Source organism: Elgaria multicarinata, chromosome 20, assembly GCF_023053635.1.
Source record: "Elgaria multicarinata webbii isolate HBS135686 ecotype San Diego chromosome 20, rElgMul1.1.pri, whole genome shotgun sequence".
Lineage (NCBI taxonomy): Eukaryota > Metazoa > Chordata > Lepidosauria > Squamata > Anguidae > Elgaria > Elgaria multicarinata.
Window position 1 is genome coordinate 10,176,344 of NC_086190.1, and position 24,645 is coordinate 10,200,988.

Genomic DNA, 24,645 nt, shown 5'->3' on the forward strand with positions numbered 1-24,645 from the left:
CATGCCATGCAGGGAGTACCCCCTAGATAGTCAACTCTGGCATTGATTGTTAACCCACCATTGACCATTGTGTTGTCCAAATGCACCCAATTATCACAGAGCTATGGCCCGTCTCTTACAGTGAGGGTAGAGGATTTGTTGTAGCGGGGAGGAATTGGAACTTTTCTCTCTCTTGGTTTTGAAGAAACCTGAGCTAAGCTGTTGGGGCTCTGTGACTCCTAATGATGCCAGTGATAAGGTTTTCTCTAAGAGCTTCTCTTTGAGTTTTTATTTTTTGTTCCTTTTAGGTTAGATAAAGAAGATGTCATGACCTGTCTAATTAAGGGGTGCAACTTTGTGCTAAAGAACATCCCCCATGAAGCATTTGCATACATGAAGGACGCTGACCCCGAGTTCAGATTTCAGATGAACCACCCACATATTTTCCCTTATTTGCTAGTCAATATTGGCTCTGGCGTTTCTATAGTGAAGGTATGTAAAATCTGTGTAGTGACTGTACATGTATGAACCTGGCAGGTAGGTTGTCCATCTGAATGACCGTTGTAAATTTTCTGGACTTGATCTACAAGATAAAGGGTGAGACTTTGCTCCTTATGTCTCCACCTTCATTCTCTCTAACTGAAGATCTCCCTGTTTCTTCACCTTTTGAATTATATATGCAATGTTGACTTGGACCCCAAGAGGTAAGGGCGTGCGTCCTTTCATCTCTACGTTCCCAGGCAACTGGCATTCGGAGCCAAATGTTTTTACGAATTGATGTGTGTGGAATCTCTAATATCTGTGCTGATCATCTAGAATGTGTTGTGTAATTTCAGGAAGTCCTAGCATCCCCCTAATCAGCTGAGTGACTTTCTGATGATGTTTATCTCTAATATTTATTTTTTTAATTTATTTATCATACTTATACCCCGCTCCTCAGCCAAAAAAGGCTCTCGGAGCAGCTTACACTTAGCAAAAAAGACAGTCCCTGCCCTCAGGCTTACAATCTAATAAAGACATGACACACAAGGAAAAGGAGTCAAGGAGGGAGGGAGGGAGGAGAGAGAAAGAAAGAGAGAGAGAGAGAGAGAGAGAGAGAGAGAGAGAGAGTCCAGCAGGAGCAGGCCCCGATGTTACTTCTGCCTGCTCCTGTCCCCTCGGTCCTTCTTCTTCCCCACAGGGCCAAGATGGCAGTTTGCCCTGTGGGGGTGGGGGAAGAGTCCAGCAGGAGCAGGCCCTGATGTTACTTCTGCCTGCTCCTGTCCCCTCGGTCCTTCTTCTTCCCCACAGGGCCAAGATGGCCTAGCCAGGCATTATTCCTCCATCCGCCTCATCCCAACCAGCCCTCCAGTCCATATGATCTTCCTGGGAGAAAAACAAGCCCAAATAGACAACTACTGAAATAAAGATGTGTTTATGTAAATATTACAGCAGTTACCTGTGTATGATAACTTGGCCCTTGCACTTAATAGGTGGAAACGGAAGATAAGTTTGAATGGATTGGCGGAAGTTCAATTGGAGGTGGAACTTTCTGGGGTCTTGGAGCATTGCTTACGAAAACAAAGGTAATACTGAAGGTTACAGTTTCATTGTGTCATAGATGTGGTGTTAGGGAAAATATTTTTTTGCCACTTCTTAGAGTAGATAAGTTGGTGCCCTCTGCTCCCTTCCCCCACAGCCAGAGTAAAAGCTCCTGGCCAAAGGCCATGTTCTTATAAAGATGGTCAACCTGTATCTGGTCTTCACCACTTTCAGGTGGTCCATAAGATTGTTGTCCGAAAGCAGCCACAATCACGCTAGTCAGTGGTGGGTTAATAGTCAACTCTATGGTTGATTATCGAAGGGGTGCTCCCCACATGACATTATTATAATCAACTGTGGTGTGCATTAAGGCCAACATCGAGTTGACTATTAGTCAACGGTGTGTTTGATTGACACATCCCATGCCCTTCTCTCCCCCCCCCCCCGTCCTCCCGCTGGTATCCCATCAGCCATTGCGAGTTTTGCCGGCTGGACTAGAGTGGCTGTCACCACTTTGGTCGCACTTGCCAGGGCACTCTGTAGTTGCTGAAAATAACCAACCGTGTGCTACAAAATAGTCAACGGTGCCCGACACATGAAGCGATAACCAATGGTTGTTCAAATAATCAACTTTGCACAGCATCGGTTATTCCGGCTGAATAACCAACTGTGGTATAACAAATTCATGACAGAGGACACAATAACCCACAGTTGACTATTTAACCCACTGTTGGTTATTGTGTCATCCGAACCCAGTCTCCATGTATATGTATAATATAAAACTTCATTCCATCTATCAGTTGCGGATCGCAATGTTTCTCTGGGTGACGTACAAAACAAAAGCAAATTCTAAAAAATCGCAATGCCAATAAAACAGAAATTCATCAGAGCAGCAAATAAAACAGCTTTAAACCAAAACAGATAATTTTAAAAACAACGCAGCAATAGCAGCTGAATTTGGAAAGTTAAATTTCACAGAGCGACAGCATTACGCTAAAATTGCAGAGATTAAAAATAAAAGGCCGGGTAAATTTTTAAAAACGTCTTTCCCTGGTGCCCAAAACAAATTAAGGTGGGCACCAAGCAGGACTCTTTGGGGTTGGGAGGAGGGAACATTCCACAACCGAGGGACCATGACTGAAATGACCCTTTTAAAAAATCACACTTACCACCCCCAGCATACACATACAACAAACTATTTATTTATTAAAACATTTGCATCCCGCCCTATATCACTGGGATCTCAGGGAGGCATACAAAGAAACTAGCTAGCACGTCAGAGGAAAGGGTTATTATATTCTAGTGTTCTTCCTGTTGTACTAGTTTCTTATAATCTATTTTGTTTATTTTTGGATAGAGAAGCATTTAGTCACGTGAGCCCTCACCTGACATGGTACGGTCTAGACACAGGTTGACCACTTCCGTATAAAGCTTCTGCCGCCCCCAGACTGTGGAAAGGCCTGCCGGAGGAGGTTCATCAGCTTACAGAGGTGGCCAAAATTGTGGACACTTTTTGAAATTTTCATGTTTTGCAACTTTGCATGCTTATAGAAAATGTTCTGTTTCACACAATTCAAATGTTTATATATCAATTGAAAGAGAGTTTAATGCTGAATTCAATACAAAAACCAGCATGCAAATATCTGGAGTACAAAAAAAGTTATGCTTATTTTAGTCTTAAAAACAAACACAGGTGTGATTGAGTGAAGAAGCGGATTGGAATTGCAAACCCGACTGGCCAATCGCAGTCCTTGTTCTGGGGACCAATCACATGGCAGTAGCTGCGATACGTCATGTTTCAAGTTGGGGAAAGTCAGTTTTGCTGTTTGTCCTGTAACTGAAGCGCAATTGGAGATGGTGTGAATATTTGAAATATTTCTCAAATTAAAAGTGTACGTACATCCATCATAAATGGCACCAAATATTACAAATTTTATTCGTGGCTACCCTAAATGGGTTTTAGCCGAACACATATTATCACACATTATAGCAACGGCACCAAAGAAAAGAGTCGATTGGACACCCAGGAAAAGAAGCAGGATTGTTGTATTACGTGAATCAGGTCTTTCAACTGATATATAAACATCTGAATTTCGTGAAACAGAACATTTTCTATAAGCGTGCAAAGTCGCAAAACATGAAAATTTCAAAAAGCGTCCCCAATTTTGGCCACCACTGTAGAATGCTCTCTCTGAGTTTAAGACAGCTGTAAAGACTCGTCTCTTCCGGCAGGCCTACTCAGATGAATTTTAAACCTAAGAATTTTAAGATGCTGTGATTGTTATTTTAATATGCCCTTTTAACATTTTATGTATCATATTTTATTTAGTGTTGTTCCCCGCCTCGATCCAGAGGGAGAGGCGGGTAATAAATAAAATTATTATTATTATTATTATTATTATTATTATTATTATTATTATTATTATTATTGCAAACCTCAGGCTTGGTGGAGTTGGACAGAGCTTGCACTATCCCTGCAAATAGTTCATGCCTCTTTGCTTAGAAGAAGGGTGGTGGCAGTGCCTAGGTCCTGAGTATGAAGTGCGGAACGACGGGTGTGGAGAAGAATGATCGCTCTGTTGAGATGCTCATGTGACACATTTTTTTTGGTGGGGGGTTGCTTTGTGTTTTGTTTTAGAAATTTGATGAGTTGCTGCAGCTTGCCTCAAAGGGACAGCACACGAACGTCGACATGTTGGTGAAAGACGTGTACGGTGGAGCCTACCAGACTCTTGGGCTAAGTGGAAACCTAATAGCCAGCAGTTTTGGGAAGTCTGCCACGGCGGACAAAGGTGCTTGTGCAGTGATGACTCCCTGCTCCCCTTGGAAGCATGCATGTGTATGTTCAGTGTATTGCTGTCCCAAGAACATAAGAGGAGCCCTGATGCTGGATCAGACCAAGGGTCCATCTAGTCCAGCATTCTGTTCATACAGTGGCCAACCAGCTATTGACTAGGAACTCACAAGCAGGACATGGGTGCAACAGCCCATGTTCTGCTCATGTTCCCCAGCAACTGGTGCACACAGGCTTCCTGCCTCGAATACTGGAGGTAGCACACAACCATCAGGGCTAGTAGCCATTGATAGCCTTCACCTCCAGGAATTTATCCACCCCCTTTTAAAGCCATCCAAATTGGTGGCCTGACTTGCCCTCGTGCTTCAAACAGAGTAGCCTTAGTCTCCTGATGCTTCTGGGTGCAACGTAAATAGACATAAGCAACCTAGCGCCAGAGGTACCGATGGATTCAGTCATGATGCATTCTAGAAAAACACATGAGTTCCCCTTGGACTGGATTTAGGCCCGTTTACGAGCATCCTGTTCGGTGCGTCCATCCGTCTAATCTCTCCATTTCTTCTTGTTTTTAGAATTTTCCAAAGAAGACATGGCAAAAAGTTTACTGCACATGATCAGCAATGACATTGGGCAGCTGGCTTGCCTATATGCCAAACTCCACAACCTGAACAAAATATACTTTGGAGGGTTTTTCATTCGGGGACACCCTGTTACCATGCGCACAATCACTTACAGTATTAATTTCTTCTCCAAGGTAGTGAAAACTTGATTATTTCGGGAATCTTGTAGTAAATGAGAGATCAGGAGGAGGAGGAGGAGGAGGAGGAGGCAGCTTCAATTTTCACTGGAAATAACTAACTGTGGGTGGGTGGGTGTAGGCAGGGGTAGGCAGAAATCCAGATGTGCAAGCAAAGAACTATGGCTGCAACCCTGTTCACACTACTTTTGGAATAAGTCCCCTTGAACTCATTGGGGCTTTCATCCAAACGTACATGAAGGAGTTCATGCTGTAAGCCCCTAAGGATCATTGATTTGAGCCATTCTAGTCCAAAGGTGGGCAACTGAGGTCAAAAGCCCTCGGCAGTTCATATCTGTAGCAAGAGTGATCTGTCCTTCCCTTGCTGGGTGGGGAAGAGAGAGAGAGAGAGAGAGGGGCGGTGGGGGTGGCAGTGGCAGAAAAAGAAAGCAGCCCCCCCCAACCGCCATCATGTAGCCCCCTCCTTACATGCTGCCATTGACAGAAAAAAAGGTTTCCCTGGTCTGGAGCGTTGGCATTTTTAAAAACACACGTTTTTGCAAGCAGTCATGAAGCATGACCCAGTTTGGATCGCAATGGAATTGTTCTTGGTCTTCAAAGCCTTCTAAACCCCAGGGATTCTCAGACTCTTGAAGACGTCTAAGCGCCCCCCACCATCAGTACAAACATATATTTATCCCCGCAACTATTCTACTGCCCATGTGTGCTCTTCTGCTATACCTCTCTCAGGTTTGTTAAAGGAAGAGTCCAGCCAATGTGGATTAATAGTGCAGCAGGGTTTTTCTCTGGGGATGGGCCCAAAATGGTTCAAAACGCAATGGGAAGGACACGTTGGTAGTGACGTGCTCTGTCCTTTGCCTTTCCAGGCAGAAATGGCTGATCCGGGAGGAATTAGGGAGAGGGGTTCAGTGTCCTCGCCAGTGTTTTTTGGGCTCTTTAACGTATCCCCTGCAATACTTCCCCCTGCGTTCCCCTTTCACCCTGGATGTAAGCGGAGGACGCCGAAAGCCCATTTCAGCCGCTTGTACTTATAGCCTCGCAGAGTTCATTATGTTGGCATGCAACAAGGTCTTTCCGCGTGATGCCCGTGTTACGCATATTTTCTGTCCTTGCCCTCTTAGAACTGTGAATGTAGCCATGCAAAAGAGATGCTAGCCATCAGGGGCCATCCAAACACAGTGTTTCATATTGTGGCAGGGGGAGGTTCAGGCCTTGTTCCTGAGACACGAAGGCTACCTGGGCGCCATTGGGGCATTTTTAAAAGGAGCCGAACAAGACAGTAAGTACAGCAACGACTACGTTTTGTAACTGCAGTGTTCTGAAACGTTCAGGGACCTGCAGGGAGTCTGTGTTTCCCACCCCCTGGTAGAAAAGAAGTAAGCCACGTTCTCTCCCTCCCTCCTCCCCCCCCCCCGCAAATGATCTTATTAGATTTCTGGGCACAGAATTCCCAATTTTTTCACTCCATTTACTCGGGTGGGTTTTAAAGGCTTTGGCCAGCTCTTCGACCTACGCGCTTGTGCCAGACGTTGCTGATTTTGCCTCTGCATGGAAAGACGGAGCGGTGGAGCCGCTGGGCCTCCAGCCATGACCTCTCCCCCCCCTAACAAGGCCCGGTGGTGACTGGGGTAGTCTGCCAACAGCACATAGGATTGCCAGTTTGGTTGTCTGCCTATGCAAAGGCTCCCTTTTGCTTGTCCCCCCCACCCCAAGGACATGTCACCCATGCCTGTACCTTCTTTTGGAGAATGGGTGGGTTCAGTCGCCGTTCACCCTCTTTGCTCTCTTCCCCTCCTTCCCCGATCTGATTCACCATACTTAACAATTGCTAGCTGGGTGAGCTCTCAAGCAGTTACACAATGGGGAAGCCGCTGTGTCTGGCATCTCTGGCAGCCAGACAGTGAGCAAAAGCTTCCAGACGCTTGTCAGGAGCGATCCCAGTTCACCCCACGTCGCAGCTTTAACGCTGCCAAGGGTCAGTGCCGGCCTCCTTGCGCCGTTGACTCCGTTCAGCTTGGGGTTTTGTGTCGCGTGCCGTTTTCCATCCGGAAATAAACGTGTCCGTTATGGGAAAACTGAATCGATTTGCCTGAAACGTCTGGCTCATTTGCTGACCTTTTTATTTTTTTTTTTGGGGGGGGGAACTCTGCCTGGCATTTGGCACTTGTGAGGAGCCCTTCTTCTATATGTTCCTGCTTTCAGTTTATGCCTCCTGTCCCTTCTCTTCCTAGATCCGAATCTGTACAGCTGGGGAGAAAACTATGCCAGCAGTTCTGGGCTCATGAGCACATCGCCTGATATCTGCCCCATGCAGCGAGAAAGGAGTGGCACAGTGAGTCCCTGTAGGACAGGGCTGCCTAGCTTTCGGCCCACTGACCTGGACGTCACCCCCTGGCGTGTATTGCAACCCAACGTTTGTTTTTGCAAGCCCCGGCAGGCGCTAAAAGCAGGAGTGCCCCTTTCAGGCGCTATAAAACTCACGCAGCACTTTTCTTTCAAAGATCTTGGCTCCTGTGCAGTTCCTTGCGCATATGGGGTTGAAGGAAGAGCCCTTTTCAGCTCTTAATCCAGGGGTGAGCAACAGTGGCCCATGGAGTCACATGCATACCCCAGGAGGAATTTTAGGGGGGCGCTGTATCCCCTGTCCCCGTGCAGCCGTGAGAAGCAGGACTTGCAAGGAGAAGGTGCCCAGCAGAGCCGCACGCCCACAGATGTTGCCCGTCCCAGTATTCGTCATCCCCCCGCACCTCTGAATATAGATTTGTGCACTATGTGTGCATGTGTGTTTAGATCCTGTAAAAGGATTTTGTATGCTGAAATGCCCCTCTTTTCTAAGGCTCCTCTCTTAGGGCTGGTTCATCCTTTGACTCCTCTACTCAGGGCTTCCAGGTGGTCGTGTCGTTGTGCTAGGGTCAGTTAAGGTGTTTAAAGCATAGTGCTTTTTCCAAGTTATCCCTGGGCCCAGCAGGCAGGGAAACAAAGCCCTATGAAGAGAGACTGAAAGAACTGGGCATGTTTAGGCTGGAGATGAGAAGATGGAGGGGAGACATGAGAGCACTCTTCAAATACTTAAAAGGTTGTCACACAGAGGAGGGCCAGGATCTCTTCTCGATCCTCCCAGAGTGCAGGACACGGAATAACAGGCCCAAGTTACAGGAAGTCAGATTCCGGCTGGACATCAGGAAAAACTTCCTGACTGTTAGAGCAGTACGACAATGGAACCAGTTACCTAGGGAGGTTGTTGGCTCTCCCACACTAGAGGCCTTCAAGAGGCAGCTGGACAGCCCTCTGTCAGGGATAATTTAAGGTAGATTCCTGCATTGAGCAGGGGGTTGGAATTGATGGCCTTATAGGCCCCTTCCAATTCTACTATTCTATGATTCCATGTTTCAATGATTTGCACAGGGTGAACGTCTGGCCTGTTCTTCCTGTGCTCCTCCTCACAATCTTCCTCTTCCTTCCCAGTTTGACATGCTGGAAATGGATCGCTTGGAGCGGCCGCTTGTGAACCTTCCTTTGCTGAAGGACCCCTCCGCTTATATCCCTGACACGGTGGACCTCACCGATGATGCCATGGCCAGGAAATATTGGCTCTCGTGCTTTGAGGAGGCCTTGGATGGGGTAAGGACTACTCATAAAACGCATCTCTGCCTAGGTTTAGGAGGGGCCACAGAGTCTCTGTGGGACTTTGCTGGTTCTACAAGAGCATTTTTGGATATTCAGTGGCTCGTTCTTAAATCTTGTACTTAAGCGTATTTTTAGGATCGTGTGGAGTAGGAAGGCACTTCTTTCGTGCCTCTCTTGGCACCTGCTTGTGATGTATGTCTGCGATTTCCATGTTTGGAAGCTACTATGAAGGGTGGCAGAGAAGAGAAAGCCAGACCCTTGTTCTGAAGAGGCAAATGTCCCGTGCTTTCTGGAGCACATAGGGAGGATTCCTATTCCTCCTATGTAGGAGGATTCCTATTCCCCCATTCCCCCATTCCTTCCTCTGAGTTCTCCCTTGCACCGCGGTTTGGAGAGAGTAAGAAGCGACATACAGACTTAGGAAGGCATCTGGGGTGGGGGAGAGGGCAAGTTGCTGGGCGAAGACAGACTTTTGGTCTCTGCACTCTGATCCTCCCAGAGTGCAGGACACGGAATAACGGGCTCAAGTTAAAGGAAGCCAGATTCCAGCTGGACATCAGGAAAAACTTCCTGACTGTTAGAGCAGTACGACAATGGAATCAGTTACCTAGGGCGGTGGTGGGCTCTCCCACACTTGAGTCCTTCAAAAGGCAGCTCGACAACCATCTGTCAGGGATGCTTTAAGGTGGATTCCTGCATTGAGCAAGGGGTTGGACTCGATGGCCTTGTAGGCCCCTTCCAACTCTGCTATTCTATGCTTCTATGATTCTATGATCCGGCAGCAGGGCTCCTTTTATGAAGCTGCTTTATATCAAGACCCACCAGTCGCCCATCTGTCTCAGTACTCTTTGTCCCAACTCTCTAGGTGTTCAGACAACGGTCATTCCCAGCCCCACCCGGGGATGCTGGGGGCTGAACCCAGGACCTCTTGATTGCAAAGCATGTGCTTGGCCACTGAGCTACGATCCCTCCCTGCTGTTTTCTTTTTCTCGAACCAGTGCAAATAAGGGAACACTTCCCCCCTGTCACAAGCCCTCTGCACATGTTGGAAGGGGTTGACGTTAAATGGAAATAGAGGCTAGCTGGTAAGCTAAACCAGCATTTGTGGACCTTTGGAGAGGAATAAATTAAGTCTTTATAATTCTCAGTGATCTCTTCCTGGCATCTTGAGTCTGGGGGATTTTTTTGGTGGGGGGGGGCAGCTGCTCTCTTAAGCCAGAGGAACTGTTCTAACCGAATCCAGCAGCTTTGCTGTCCGCGAGGGCCCCGGTTCTTACGTTCTCTGTGCCTCCCTGCCTCTCACGCTTTTGTCTCTGTTCTCAATGAAGCCACTCGGAGTTGGGAGTGCAGAATCACGTCTTCGGCATCACCCCCTCTGCTTCCTTGTCCCTTTGCCAGGTTGCAAAGCGTGCTGCGGCCAGCCAGCCAGACTCTATTGACGCAGCTGAGCGAGCGGAGAAATTCCGACAGAAGTACTGGGATAAGCTTCAGACGCTGAGGCAGCAGCCTTTGTAAGTCGGGGATGGCAACAGCGAGGGGCGTGGCTGGAATCTGGTGCCTCCTGCCAAGGCTGTGAGCACCTGAAACACTTCTGGGTGTATGTGAGCCTCCTCCCGCGGTCACATCTAGAATGGATTCCATTTGTGGGGCCAGTTTTGTAGATTGCAAACGTAAAATGTTGCATGAATTGCTACTGTTGTGGTTTAGTAGTTATCTCAAGCGAGCAGTGTGCTTTACACGGTTGTTAGTTCTGATCTCTTCCACGTTCATGTTCCAGAAGATAAGAGAGCAGTCATGGAGTTACTGCTTAACAGCCGCCATCGCTGGCTTCCAGGCTCCCAAAACAGGGTCCAGTTAGGTCACTTCCAAGGAAGCAAAACCAAAAAGTTTTAAGTCTAACGTCTTTGCTTAAGGGCTTTTCTTCTGCTAACTGGATTGTTTTTATTCACCTAACATACAAAACAAACCCGTATCACATCCTCCTCCTTTAAACACACACACACACAAACACACCAAAAAATGGTTAGCTGCTTTTTTCTAACCCTTTGCTTATCTTTTCTTTTCACTGTAGTAAATACTCACGCACTCTGAGGGTTGAGGTGACCCAAGTGACTTTATTGAGCATACACAGAGTTTAAGTAGCAAAATCCCTGCTCCTTCTTCCCCCCTCCCTCTCAGCCGAAACCCCTTTGATCACCCTGCTTGTATCCTGAATCCACACCTTTAATCCCCTCTATCTGCTGAGTTAGTCTGCCCTGGTGTGGATTCCGTGTTAGTCACTGGAAGTCTAGCAGGATATGTTTACAGTTGAACAATGGTCAATTAACTGGGAGGAAGATAACAGCAAAGACCTGCTTCCCTCAGACAGTTTTCTGTCAATGTAGCTCTCCAGGCCTGTGCTGTAATACTTCATTTCACATCTCGTGCATGTGTGTCTGTGTCTTTGAGTTTGAAGGAGTTGCATGGTCCTAAACCGTGGGTTTGGAACTGCATGCTACAGATGCTACCTTGGCAAAAACAAAAGGAAAAAAGTGGGCAGGGTTAAAACTAAAGTGGGTACAGCTATCCTACACTTCACATGTGGACATTCTCTGTCTGTCTGTCTCTCTCTCTCTCTCACACACACACACAGGCTCAGTTCAGACAACACGTTAGTCAACTCAGTGGGAAAACTTCACTTGACAGTTGAGTTCCTAGGGGGTTCTCCCCACGCAACATGCTCTAACTCCACCGTTGTGTGACTGTGGACTCCCGTGGAGTTGAGTAAAATTGACCGCAATGTTTAATTGACCGTTCCTCTGCCCTCTCTCCTTCCTTGGTCCTCCCAATGGTATCCCATCAACCATTGTTGCCAAAAAACCAACAATCCCGGCGCCTCTCCTAAAGCGGTACTTGCTCCTTTCGCCGCTCTTGCCAGGGAACCCTTTGTAGCCAGTGGGAAAAGTCAACTCAGTGCAGCGTAGTTTTAATTATTATTATTAATAATAATTAATTTATTGATTTATTACCCACCTCTCCCTTTGGATCGAGGCGAGAAACAACATTAGTCCAACAAATCAACACATCTTTAAAAATCTTGGTTTCACATTCATCTGGGTAATTGTTTTAATTGGTTTTACTGTTTTTAAATCTGTACTGGTTTTAGCTTATTAATGGTTTAATTTGTTTTTCGCTGTGTATATTTATTCTTTTATATTGGTTGTATGATTTTATCTCTATGCCACCCTGAGATCTTTGTGATATAGGGTGGGATGCAAATGTCTAAGTAAATAAAAGCAACAGACTCCACAGAGCCCACCACACAACGGTTAACACAACAGTTGTGCAGGAACTCTCCTCTGCAGAGTGTGGATATTCTGCATGGAGTGTTTTCCAAAAAATCTCCACTGTTGCATGGAGTTTTCCGGCCAGACAACACATTTCTCAATGGTGATATAAAACCACTGTTGAGGAGTATGTTGTCTGAACTGAGCCACACACACACTCCCCTATGCATTCTCACACACCTAAACTATAAACCTTTAGCTGCATGTTTTAAAGGAATTTCAATCATTCCTTTCAGTCTGATAAACTTCCTTCATTTGGAGAGGGATGCATCATTCTCTTACTCTATGCATCGTATCTGAACTTCTGTAGTAGTGACAGATATTTTTTTATTATTTTTTTTTATTTATTTAAGGATTTTTATGCCGCCATTCAGCCAAAAAAGGCTCTCACGGCGGCTTACAAAAGTATTTCTTGACAGTCCCTGCCCACAGGCTTACAATCTAAAAGACATGACACAAAAGGAAAGGGGATTGGGAGGGAGGAGGAGGAGGGGGGAAAGGAAAGTTCAGCAGTTTAGTTGGAAAGTTCAGCAGTTACAGGTGACAGCAGGAGGGAGGGGGCTCTCAGCTGGAGCTGGACCCAGGCACGATGGAGAGGTGCCTGGCTGCTGCTTCCTCCCTCACTGGTGGCCTCTGCAGAGACAGTTGGTAGCAGGAGGGAGGGGGCTCTCAGCTGGAGCTGGACCCAGGCACGGTGGAGAGGTGCCTGGCTGCTGCTTCCTCCCTCACTGGTGGCCTCTGCAGAGACAGTTGGTGGCAGGAGGGAGGGGGGCTCTCAGCTGGAGCTGGACCCAGGCACGATGGAGAGGTGCCTGGCTGCTGCTTCCTCCCTCACTGGTGGCCTCTCCAGAGACAGTTGGTGGCAGGAGGGAGGGGGCTCTCAGCTGGAGCTGGACCCAGGCACGGTGGAGAGGTGCCTGGCTGCTGCTTCCTCCCTCACTGGTGGCCTCTGCAGTGACAGCGATATGAGGTGGGAAACCACCGTTAAGTAGTATAGCAGATTTTGCAATTAATTATCCTGTGAGAGTAGAATTGGGCCAAGGTAGTGGACAGCTACAGCTCCTTTTCCCCCTTGGGGCAGCTGACTTATGCGCTCCCCTTTGCTCTCTTGCAGTGCCTATGGCACCTTAACAGTTAGGAGTTTGCTGGATACAAGAGAACACTGTTTGAATGAGTTCAACTTCCCAGATCCCTATTCCAAGGTAAGTGTATGTTCAACTTTCCTGCTGTGCGCCAGCAGCATTGATTTTGAGATCTTCTTGTTCTCATCAGTAACAGCGTTATATCTTTATATGAAATTACCATGGCAGGTTCCTGCCCTGAATAGCTTTCCATCAGTACAAGACGGAAAGGCAAGGTCACAAGAGTGGAGTTAATATGCACAAAAGAGGTTGCATGTACCTAGACTCTGTTTCTGTTGGGGTGAGGGCATCCGGGGAAATGTTACACAAGCCGTCATGTGTCGTTTGCATTGCGTTTCCTGACGGCGGTGCGCTTTCAGTCTGAATGCTGCTTAATACTGAACTACAGTGTTGTCATAAACACCCAAAGAGGCTCAGATGTTTCCATTGCATGTTGAAAGGGGGGGGGGGAATCCTTTATCAGTTTGATGGCATGAAAGCTGCTTTTCCATCTTTCGACATTTCTTTTCAATGGATCCACTCAATGTAAGGCAGCGGTTCTCAACCTGTGGGTCAGGACCCCTTTGGGGGTCGAATGACCCTTTCACAGGGGTCGCCTAAGACCATCGGAAAGCACATATTTCCGATGGTCTTAGGAAACTGTATTGACTGAACTATGTCATGTATCATCTTTTGTATTATTAAAGCTATTGTTACGTATTATTTTCATTATTAGCAAACCATCCCATGACAATGGATCGTGTAGAGAAGAACGAAAATAATTTTATGGTTGGGGGTCACCACAACATGAGGAACTGTATTAAAGGGTCGCGGCATTAGGAAGGTTGAGAACCACTGATGTAAGGGCTGAGATCCAAATACCTTAAAAGGTCTACTTAAGGGTTTGAATGATCCCAGTCGGACTTCTTTTTCCCTCTCAAGAGCAGACCTCCACAACATACCATGAATTTGATTTTAAAGGTGGGACTGGAGCAGTTTGTAAGACACATGCTGACTTGGGCATGTAGAACTCGATACATGGTTCTTCAGAACTCAGCCAGGGTCCTCTGACATGGTTGTCAGAACGAAACAGGGCCAGTCTCAACATATCTCTGTCTTGGTGTATTATTTGCTGCTTGATGGAAACCTCGTGTAACCGCTGCTGAGCTGAAAGCTGAACAAACTGTTTATTTCGCAAACTACAGGAGAAGGCAGATTCTACCTACATCGAACCTAATGAAATCTAAAATACAACCACAAATTCTGTATTGTTCAAAGATCTGGACCTTCAAACCTCTTAAGGATTTAGCCTGACTATTAGGAACTACGTTAGGGACACCCAGATCTACCCTGGCTCTGTACTTACTGCTGGAAACAGGATCCTCTCCCTCAGCTATGAAACTCCATTGACAGGTTTTAAGCCCTATGAAGAGAGACTGAAAGAACTGGGCATGTTTAGCCTGGAGAAGAGAAGATTGAGGGGAGACATGATAGCCCTCTTCAAATACTTAAAAGGTTGTCACACAGAGGAGGGCCAGGATCTCTTCTCGATCCTCCCAGAGTGCAGGACACAGAATAATGGGCTCAAGTTAAAGGAAGCCAGTTTCCAGCTGGACATCAGGAAAAACTTCCTGACTGTTAGAGCAGTGCGACAATGGAATCAGTTACCTAGGGAGGTGGTGGGCTCTCCCACACTAGAGGCCTTCAAGAGGCAGCTGGACAAGCATCTGTCGGGGATGCTTTAGGGTGGATTCCTGCATTGAGCAGGGGGTTGGACTAGATGGCCTTGTAGGCCCCTTCGAAATCTGCTATTCTATGATTAAAACGTACAGGTATATGGGACAAATGGTATCCAGCTCACAGGGATTTGAATTTTGGCATCAAAGATACATTGCTGCTTTGTAGAGAAGAACTTGCCTTTGTGCTCTATAAATGCAAACATAAATAAGAGCCCTTCTAGATCAGACCAGGCGCCTATCTAGTCCAGCATCCTGCTTTCTGCAGTGGTCCACCTGATGTGCCTGGGAAGCCCATGATGGGACATGAGTGCAAAAGCATCCTCTCACTTGTGTTCCCCGGCAGCTGGTATTCAGAGCCTGCTGCCTCTGATCCTGGAGGTAGTATATAGCCTTGATGACTAGTAGCCATTGACAATTCCCCTGTCTGCATTTGTAGCAATTTAAAGAAATCATCCTGAGAGAAGTTTCTCTGAGATTTTCTTACTAACCTTAATCATGATTGATTGTCCCATTGGAAGCCATAAACTAAAGGCGAAAATTTGGAGAGGTGATCTTGGGGAGTAATGGTGGTGATAAAGGAGTCCGTTTCTTCCCTTTCGCTCTGAACACACTGTCTTGTGTCTCTTTTCTCTCACAGGTGAAGCAGAAAGAAAACGGCATCGCACTAAAATGTTATCAGAGTGTAATCGAATCCTTGGATTCTTTAGGCTGGGAGGAGAGGCAGTTTGCTCTGGTGAAAGGACTTCTTGCAGGGAATGTGTTTGACTGGGGAGCAAAAGCAGTCTCAGAGTAGGTGTTAAAGTTCTTTGCACTTTTTTTAAAGGCCCATCTAGTGCTTTGGAGGGAGAGGGAAGGAAGCTGGGGCAGCCTACCCTGGGGAATGCCCCCTTTCCCCTTCTCCGTGCTCTTGTTTCCAAGCACGGAGATGTGGTCAGAACCGCACTGCCTACGAGGGCTGGGGGCAGGAAACACAGTTCCTCGGCTACGAGGTCAGAGCCCCGTTTCTGACCTTGGAGCCCAGAAACTGAACAATCCTGTTTCCCCTCAGACGGTGGTTGGGGGACATAGAATTGCTCCCTAAATGTCCCATCTGTTTCTCATAGCATGTGCACTAATGGCTCATGCTTTGCCATCTTGCAAATGCTTGTTGGTTTTGTTCCAGTAATCGTGTTGGTGTGCAGCAAATTCAACATCATCCATGATTAAATAGGGAAGGCGGGTTCCTTTTCTGATGTTTGTATCAATCTCACAAAGACTCTAAATGCAGTTATTAGCAATGGGTTGTCACGAATGTTGGTCTAACCTAAGCCCTATTCATTTCAGTAGGTCTACTCTAAGCAGGACTTGCATTGGCTGCAACCCAATAGATAGAGTTTTATATTTTCAGTTTAACGTTTCTAGTTCCTCCTTATAAGATTAATAAAGAACTTACTGTGTGTTCGGTTTCGGATACGACGAGTGGGAAATGGGTTCATCGGGATGGCTGAACTAGTTCAGGCGAGGCCAGTGATGCGTCCTCTCTAACTGTGGGGTGACTGGTGCTTCTAGGTGGGGCCATCTGTATTCCACACTTTGAACAGACCACTGGCCTCTCAGGGGCAACGTCCATCTTCTAGGCCAGTCTTCCTCAGCCTGGTTCCCGCCAGATATTTTGGACTACAACCCCCATCACCCCGGCCATTGGCCATGCTGGCTCGGTCTGATGTAATCTGTAGTCCAAAACTTCTTGGCAGATCTGGGTTATGGAAGGCTGCCCTAGGCTATCATTCTGTCCCGATCCCAGAGGCCGTCTTCTCTCCTGCTCCTCAGGCTCTTTCTCCAAAGCTGTGACTTTCTGTAACTCTCTCGCTCCCGCTGTGAATGTCCACAGGGCAGGGCAGGGGGGCTAAGTTGCCGTTCCTGGTTTCTTGTCAAATCTCATTCTTGCGTGATACTAAAGGGAGGGAGCATAATTCACTGGGCGATTGCCTGCTTTGCATGCACAAGGTCTTGGCCTCTGTCCTTAGCATTTCAACTCAGAAGGACCAGATAGGCCAGGCCTCTGCCCCAGACCCCAGAGAGCTGCTGCCAGCCCAGATTGTCCCTCTGTTGTCACACAGAGGAGGGCCAGGATCTCTTCTCGATCCTCCCAGAGTGCAGGACACGGAATAAAGGGCTCAAGTTAAAGGAAGCCAGATTCCAGCTGGACATCAGGAAAAAATTCCTGACTGTTAGAGCAGTACGACAATGGAATCAGTTACCTAGGGAGGTGGTGGGCTCTCCCACACTAGAGGCCTTCAAGAGGCAGCTGGACAACCATCTGTCAGGGATGCTTTAGGGTGGATTCCTACATTGAGCAGGGGGTTGGACTCAATGGCCTTGTAGGCCCCTTCCAACTCTGCTATTCTGTGAGTCTATGATTAGGCCATAGTGGGCTGAACAAAGGCAGTTTCATCTGCATGTCGACCCGTTTCCTTGCAAAAGTGCTCTTCCTTTCTGCTCCGAAATGTGAACGCCTGCCCTACTGAGTACAGTACATCTACTGTTCCCTTTTGGAGCCAGCTGTTGAGATATATATTAAAAAGAAAATCCGGATGGGTAGTACGTGTTTGTACAGCTGCAGTGCTGTTTGAACAATGCACCTCTGTAGGATCTAACAGCGTTCCTGTTTTTCCTTCCCCCCCTCCTCCTCCTGACACCAGCGTTCTCGAAACAGAGCCGCAGTTTGGATTTGAAGAAGCCAAGGAGAAATTGCAAGGTATTGGGTGGGAATCCTTCTTTTTGGCATGCTGCTGGGAGAGCTATGCATCTCAGGAAGGGTGCCATGGGACGAGGCTGCAGCTGCTGACAAAGGGTGACCCATAATTGTGGGCAAACTGAGATGTGAGCCTTGGGACGCAACCCTCTTGGGACGCTCTTCCATGCAGGTGTTTGAGAACACGGTCGCTGTTGGTGCCACCGTTCCATCATCCATAGTTCTGGGCAAAGGGTGACCCATCATTGTGGGCAAACTGAGATGTGAGCCTTGGGACACAACCCTCTTGGGATGTTCTTCCATGCAGGTGTTTGAGAACACGGTCGCTGTTGGTGCCACCGCTCCATCATCCATAGTTCTGGGCAAAGGGTGACCCATCATTGTGGGCAAACTGAGATGTGAGCCTTGGGACGCAACCCTCTTGGGACGCTCTTCCATGCAGGTGTTTGAGAACACAGTCGCTGTTGGTGCCACCGCTCCATCATCCATAGTTCTGGGCCCTGCATGAAACTCTCCTTCCACTTCCGCCATATTGGAACACCTTTTCCTGGCTCACCTTTCATCAGCTGAGTCTTCCAGCCAATTTAGGTGACCAAAACTCCTGGTGTTGCAAAGCCCAAATGTTTGGAGAAACGAAACCTGTTGGATGTTCTCTAGGGATTCCAAAACATTAACTTGTTTTTCCCCAATTGGCTGCCTGTGGAGAGGATAGAAGAGCCTCGTGTGGCGCAGAGCGGTAAAGCAGCAGTTTCTGCAGCTGAAACTCTCCCCACGGCCTGAGTTCAATCCCAGCGGAAGCTGGTTTCAGGCAGCCGGCTCGGGTCGACTCAGCCTTCCATCCTCCCGAGGTCGGTAAAATGAGTACCCAGCTACCTGGGGGAAAGGGAATCACGGCCAGGGAAGGCAACGGCAAACCACCCCGCTATAAGGCCTGCCAAGAAAACGTCAGCGAAAGCTGGCATCCCTCCAAGAGTCAGTAATGACTCAGTGCTGGCAAGAGAGGTTCCTTTCCTTCTTTCCTGGAGAGGATAGAGCTCGGTGTAGAACGCAAGCTTTGCAGGCGGAAAGTCGCAGGTTCAATCCCCAGCATCTTCAGCTAGGCTGGGGAAGTCTTGAAAAGCCCCTGCTAATTGGGATAGACGATACTGATGGGGTCTGACTCTCTATAAGGCGGTTTCCTATGCTTCGATCTATAGATTTTTCTTTACCTTCTCTGTTAGAGGCTGCTTACCTTTTTTTGTAAATTTAAAATGGATGTTTCGGATAGGCTGCATTTTCTTTTTAACTGTGTGCGTGAGGACTTGTATGCTTTGTTAAGCGTTTGGCTAGGGCTCTTGCAGGTAGGTCAGTCGCGAACCGCAACTAGTTTTGCCCACCCTTTTTGCCTGCTGGACCAGAATCTCAGTCAAGTTCTGCCGGCTCTTTGCCGTGCCTTTGTGGTCTTGGAAGAGCTCAGACTGCCCCCACACCAAGAGCGCGTGTTGCAACTTTAGGTCGTCTTTCCAACATGCTATTTTGAGCAAGCCGCAACTGCCTCACTCATCCATCAGAGCTCAAGCACTTTCTGAGCACGGAGAGGCAAAATCAGAGCATTTATTTATTTTTGAAGCCTTTATGCTTCCCTTTTCAATAGAAGGGTTCTCAAGACCGCAGGTTGTTTTAATATAAACACACACACACACACACACCATTCTTGGCTCGCCGCTCTGACCATGTAACTCCACTTCTGAAATCTCTTCATTGGCTTCCAATTCACTTCAGAATCCAATATAAACTTCTCCTGTTGACCTACAAAGCTTTTCACTGTCTAGCTCCTTCCTATCTCTCCTCTCTCATCTCACACTATTGCCCCGCTCGTGCTCTTCGCTCCTCTGATGCCATGTTTCTCGCCTGCCCAAGGGCCTCTACTTCCCTTGCTCGGCTTCGTCCATTTTCTTCGGCTGCCCCTTACGCCTGGAACGCTCTTCCAGAACACTTGAGAACTACAAGTTCAATCACAGCTTTTAAAGCTCAGCTAAAAACCTTTCTTTTTCCTAAAGCTTTTAAAACTTGATTTTGTTCTGACTTTATACTGTTAGTTTTACCCTACCCAGTGCCTGTTTACCCTACCCTGTGCCTGTTTGCTTTCTCTTCCCCTCCTTATTGTTTTATCATGGTTTTATTAGAATGTAAGCCTATGCGGCAGGGTCTCGCTATTTACTGTTTTACTCTGTACAGCACCATGTACATTGATGGTGCTATATAAATAAATAAATAAATAAATAATAATAATAATTCAGACAACACTCTAAACCATGCTACTTAACCACAAAATGGTTAATGGAATGCATGCATTCCATTAACCATTTTGTGGTTAAGCAGCATGGTTTAGAGTTTTGTCTGAATGGGGCTACACAAAGGCTCAGCAGTCTTTAGTCCTCTGGCTGGGGGTTGGTGAAAGATCCCTGCTTCCTTCCGTTCTGCCGGGGCAGTGGGAAGCCAGCTCCTCCTTCTGTGCCCCCTAGATGGGGCCAGGCTGCCCTTCCTCTTGCCGTGATATTCCTCCTAGGGAATAGGGAGTGCAGCCTCCCAGTGGCTCTTAGTCCAGTGACAGAGGCCAGTGCCCTCTTCTCTTCCGCTCTGCAGTTTCCAGGCAGGTATTATTATTTTTATTATTATTTATTTATTTATATAGCACCATCAATGTATCCCGGAGCGTCCTGGCATTAAGCCTCCCACTGAGTGGAAGAAACTTTCAGCAGGTTCCCCGCCCGACCGTGCATTGCTCTGAATTTGCCCGCCTACAGAACTGGCGATGAGCCAATGTTTAAAATTTTCATTTTGCAGAACGCCCCTGGCTTGAAGATTCCTACAATGAGTGGCTGGAACGGCTCAAGGTATGTGCAGCCTGTCGCTTTAACAACTGAAGAGTACACATTTGCGCAAAGGAAGTCTTCAGACGTGTTCAACTTGTGTCATACGTGTCAACTTCTTATTTTCTTTTAAACTCAACAACAAACCATGGGTTAAAACTCTGGGTTGCTTCCACATCGACAATCCAAAGTTCCGAGTTCACACGTCACGCTGAACAACCCAGGAGCAGGACATTCTTGGGTTGTTTTCTAAACTAGATGCAAAGTGGAAACAGCAAGTGGGTGGGAGGCAGTGTGCCCGCTTGTTCCCCGACAACCCCTGGGTGGTTCTGACATGTGAACCAGGTCATAATCTTTTATCTCGATCCATTATCTTCTCGATCCTCCCAGAGTGCAGGACACGGAATAACGGGCTCAAGTGAAAGGAAACCAGATTCCGGCTGGACATCAGGAAAAACGTCCTGACTGTTAGAGCAGTACAACAATGGAATCAGTTACCTAGGGAGGTGGTGGGCTCTCCCACACTAGAGTCATTCAAGAGGCAGCTGGACAAGCATCTGTCGTGGATACTTTAGGGTGGATTCCTGCATTGAGCAGGGGGTTGGACTCAATGGCCTTGTAGGCCCCTTCCAACTCTGCTATTCTATGATTCTATGATTCCAGCTGGACATCAGGAAAAACTTCCTGACTGTTAGAGCAGTACAACAATGGAATCAGTTACCTAGGGAGGTGGTGGGCTCTCCCACACTAGAGGCCTTCAAGAGGCAGCTGGACAAGCATCTGTCGGGGATGCTTTAGGGTGGATTCCTGCATTGAGCAGGGGGTTGGACTTGATGGCCTTGTAAGCCCCTTCCAACTCTGCTATTCTATGATTCTATGATCTCCCTTTGGCAGAATCTCTGGAGTTTGTCTTACCTTAGCAAAATCTGAAATCTTTCCGATCAGTGTTGCTGTTTTTTTGTTTTTGTTTTTAAAGTGGTGTCGGGTCCAAGTATATTAAGAATCAGATCTGTTTGGCAAGCTGAACAGATCCAGGTTGGCTTTGGGCCTGTGGCATGGGAAGTCATACGACCCATTTGCTGCATACCCTAGTTCAAGGTTAACTTTGCACTGCAACTTATAAAATGACTATTTCTTGAAATTTTATATTGGTGCTGTTTTTTTACAAATGAGCGCCACATAAACCCTGCCTTGCCCACTGTAGTCCATGACTTCCTCCAAGAGCTGACGAAAAGCATAGCTAAGACAGTAAGAAACCGCGATTTGTCATGTTGTTAGATCAATGTTCTTTTCACCCAAGGACGAAATCCAAACAGCCCTTAAGCACGACTCCACCATTCCAGCGACAGAGGGTTCAAAAAGCGCTTTATTGATTAGTAATCAAGGCCTGGTCTCGTCAAAGGGAGCAATCAGACAAAAGACATAGGGAATACAGTACAGTATTTGAGCTTGCAAGGGGCAGGGCCCTGTTGCAGCATTAACCAATCAGAACATAACACTGGGGCATAGCTAATTATGCTAAACAGTTCTCTCTGTTCTGTAAACAATACCTTTGGCCTGACAGTAAGTTACAGAAGTTAACTTTGACACAGCAGCACTTGGAGCCAGAGCTCTTGTTTATGTTAGATAAGAAGGATGCACTCAAGGAGACATTCTCGCATACAGGACATCATGACATTTTGCTTGCAATTTGATGGCTACTTTACAGTTTCCTGTTAAAAATGGAGGTGGTTGTGCTAACAATGTAGTGAAAGAAAAGTGGGGGCGGGGGGGGGGGAGAGGAGAGAGATTTGTGAGGGGCAGGCTCCCCCAGAATGAATGGAAGGCCATCAGCGTTCAGGGCCAGCCCGGCCACACAGCGACCTGCTTCAGCCATCTCTATGAGGGGGGACAGATGAACCATAGAATAGCAGAGTTGGAAGGGGCCTACAAGGCCATCGCGTCCAACCCCCTGCTCAAGGCAGAAACGGATGACTGAATAGTGCAGCAAAGCTTCCTTCGAGCGCTGACCCTGGAGAGTGGGGCGGAGACATTGTCCAGGCAGCAGAATGGCCAGAACCCTGAACTTCAGGACTGACTCAAATTTCTGCTCCTGCTCGGGCGTAGGTGAATGGGCGAACGTCCAGAGGACCACAGGTGCCTCTTCCCTGTCCTAGGTGAATGGCGAACACTCATGAGTCCTCCATGAAAGCCATCATGTCTTTGTGCGCCTCCTTTGTGAGCTCTCACTAGGTCCTGAGGTGTGTCGTAGGTGATCGTAAAGAATACGTTATTTATTTATTTTATTTCTTGGCTGCCTTTCAGGGCAAAGCCCTCATAAGGCGGCTTGCAATAAAATATGAAAAGCAACAAAACAGCAATTAAAACAATAAAACCAGCAGGAACAAGAAAAGCAGCAATAATAATAACAGCAAAAACAATACTCATCAGGCGAAGGCCATGGCAAAATAAAATATTTTTAAGGCCTTCTTAAAAGCCTGCAAGGAAGGTGCGTGGCTTTAATATTCTTTAATCTCTGATGGTTTCCCCACCACCAACATCTCTCAATCTGCCTATGGAATCCAGTGGAATTTCAACAGGGAGAGTTTAACCGGCTGCATGGCCCAAAATGGCTGGAGGAGGGAAGCAGCAGCTCTTTGCCAAGGAGCCTCGGGACAGCAGGATCTCCAGCAGTGATCCTGGAGGTTGGACTCGATGGCCTTGTAGGCTCCTTCCAACTCTGCTATTCTATGATTCTATGATGCTGCTTAACTCCGCAAAATCCATTGAAGCAGCGAAGCCTCCCTCTCAAATCCAGATCAGACTCAAATGAGCCTCCCGTTCATTTGAAATAGGGCCCCAGCACGTAACCTTCTTGAATGCTCGCCCCTTCCCTATCTCTTAATGCGAGATGCTTTTTTCCTTTTTTTTTTTTTAGTGCATGGAACCCACTGCTCAGAAGCAGGAGAGTTAGAGATTTCAGTGTTGGAAATATCAGCCTCTTTGTCATTTGTGAAGCTCACTGAACCTATAAAGTATCGCATTAGAAAGGCCCCATAAAGATTAATATGACCCAGATGCCGAGTGGATTGAAGGGGTGTGTGGGGAAATGTCACCAGATCATTACCGGGGCTGTCAAAATAGCAGTGGGGTTGAAGTATTTAAACGTGGATATTTACTGTATTTTCTGGTGTATAAGACTACTTTTTAACCCAGGAAAATCTTCTCAAAAGTTGGGGGTCGTCTTATACGCCCAGTATAAGATGACTTTTTAACCCAGGAAGATCTTCTCAAAAGTTGGGGGTCGTCTTATACGCCCAGTATAAGGTGACTTTTTAACCCAGGAAGATCTTCTCAAAAGTTGGGGGTCGTCGTATACGCCCAGTATAAGATGACTTTTTAACCCAGGAAGATCTTCTCAAAAGTTGGGGGTCGTCTTATACGCCCAGTATAAGATGACTTTTTTACCCAGGAAGATCTTCTCAAAAGTTGGGGGTCGTCTTATACGCCCAGTATAAGGTGACTTTTTAACCCAGGAAAATCTTCTCAAAAGTTGGGGGTCGTCTTATACGCCCAGTATAAGATGACTTTTTAACCCAGGAAGATCTTCTCAAAAGTTGGGGGTCGTCTTATACGCCCAGTATAAGATGACTTTTTAACCCAGGAAGATCTTCTCAAAAGTTGGGGGTTGTCTTATACGCCCAGTCGTCTTATACGCCGGTCAATACAGTATTTTAGTTAGAGCCTTTTTACCCAGCTTTTCTGCCAAAAATGCGCCCAGAGCAAGTTCCGTATTATCAATAAACAAGAAAGTCTCTGCTGACAGGCTTACGGTCTAAAAGGCATGACACAGGCTGCGTGTGGACAGCACAATTGTCAATGGTGGGTTAATAGCCAACTCCACGGTTGATTATCGAGGGGGTACGCCCCACAAAACATGATTATAATCAACTGTGGTGTGGATTAAGGCCAGCGTTGAGTTGACTATGGTGTGTTTGACTGTCACGTCCTCCCCCCTCTCTCCCCTCTTTCTGGCTGGAGGACAGAATCAAAGCACCTACCACTGCTTTGGTTGCTGTTGCCAGGGGACCCTATAGTCCCCCAAAATAATCAATTGTGTGCGATGAAATAGCGGTGCTCAAAACAGAACACGGTAACCAACGGTTGTCCAAATAATCAACTCTGCACAGCGTTTGAGTTGGTTCTTTTGGCCGAA

General features: G+C 47.1%; 1 protein-coding gene across 2 annotated transcripts in view; it reads left to right on the forward strand.

Moving 5' to 3' along the window:
- Nucleotides 1-24,645, forward strand: part of PANK4 (pantothenate kinase 4 (inactive)) — a 54,635-nt gene that overhangs the window by 16,362 nt on the left and 13,628 nt on the right. For both annotated transcript variants that reach the window (XM_063145190.1, XM_063145189.1), the window contains 12 exons: nt 288-471; nt 1,452-1,544; nt 4,139-4,292; nt 4,867-5,048; nt 6,249-6,330; nt 7,283-7,383; nt 8,517-8,672; nt 10,077-10,189; nt 13,119-13,206; nt 15,502-15,653; nt 17,546-17,601; nt 20,425-20,474. In XM_063145190.1, the coding sequence (XP_063001260.1) occupies nt 288-471; nt 1,452-1,544; nt 4,139-4,292; nt 4,867-5,048; nt 6,249-6,330; nt 7,283-7,383; nt 8,517-8,672; nt 10,077-10,189; nt 13,119-13,206; nt 15,502-15,653; nt 17,546-17,601; nt 20,425-20,474 (1,411 nt within the window). The remainder of the gene's footprint in view (nt 1-287; nt 472-1,451; nt 1,545-4,138; nt 4,293-4,866; nt 5,049-6,248; nt 6,331-7,282; nt 7,384-8,516; nt 8,673-10,076; nt 10,190-13,118; nt 13,207-15,501; nt 15,654-17,545; nt 17,602-20,424; nt 20,475-24,645) is intronic.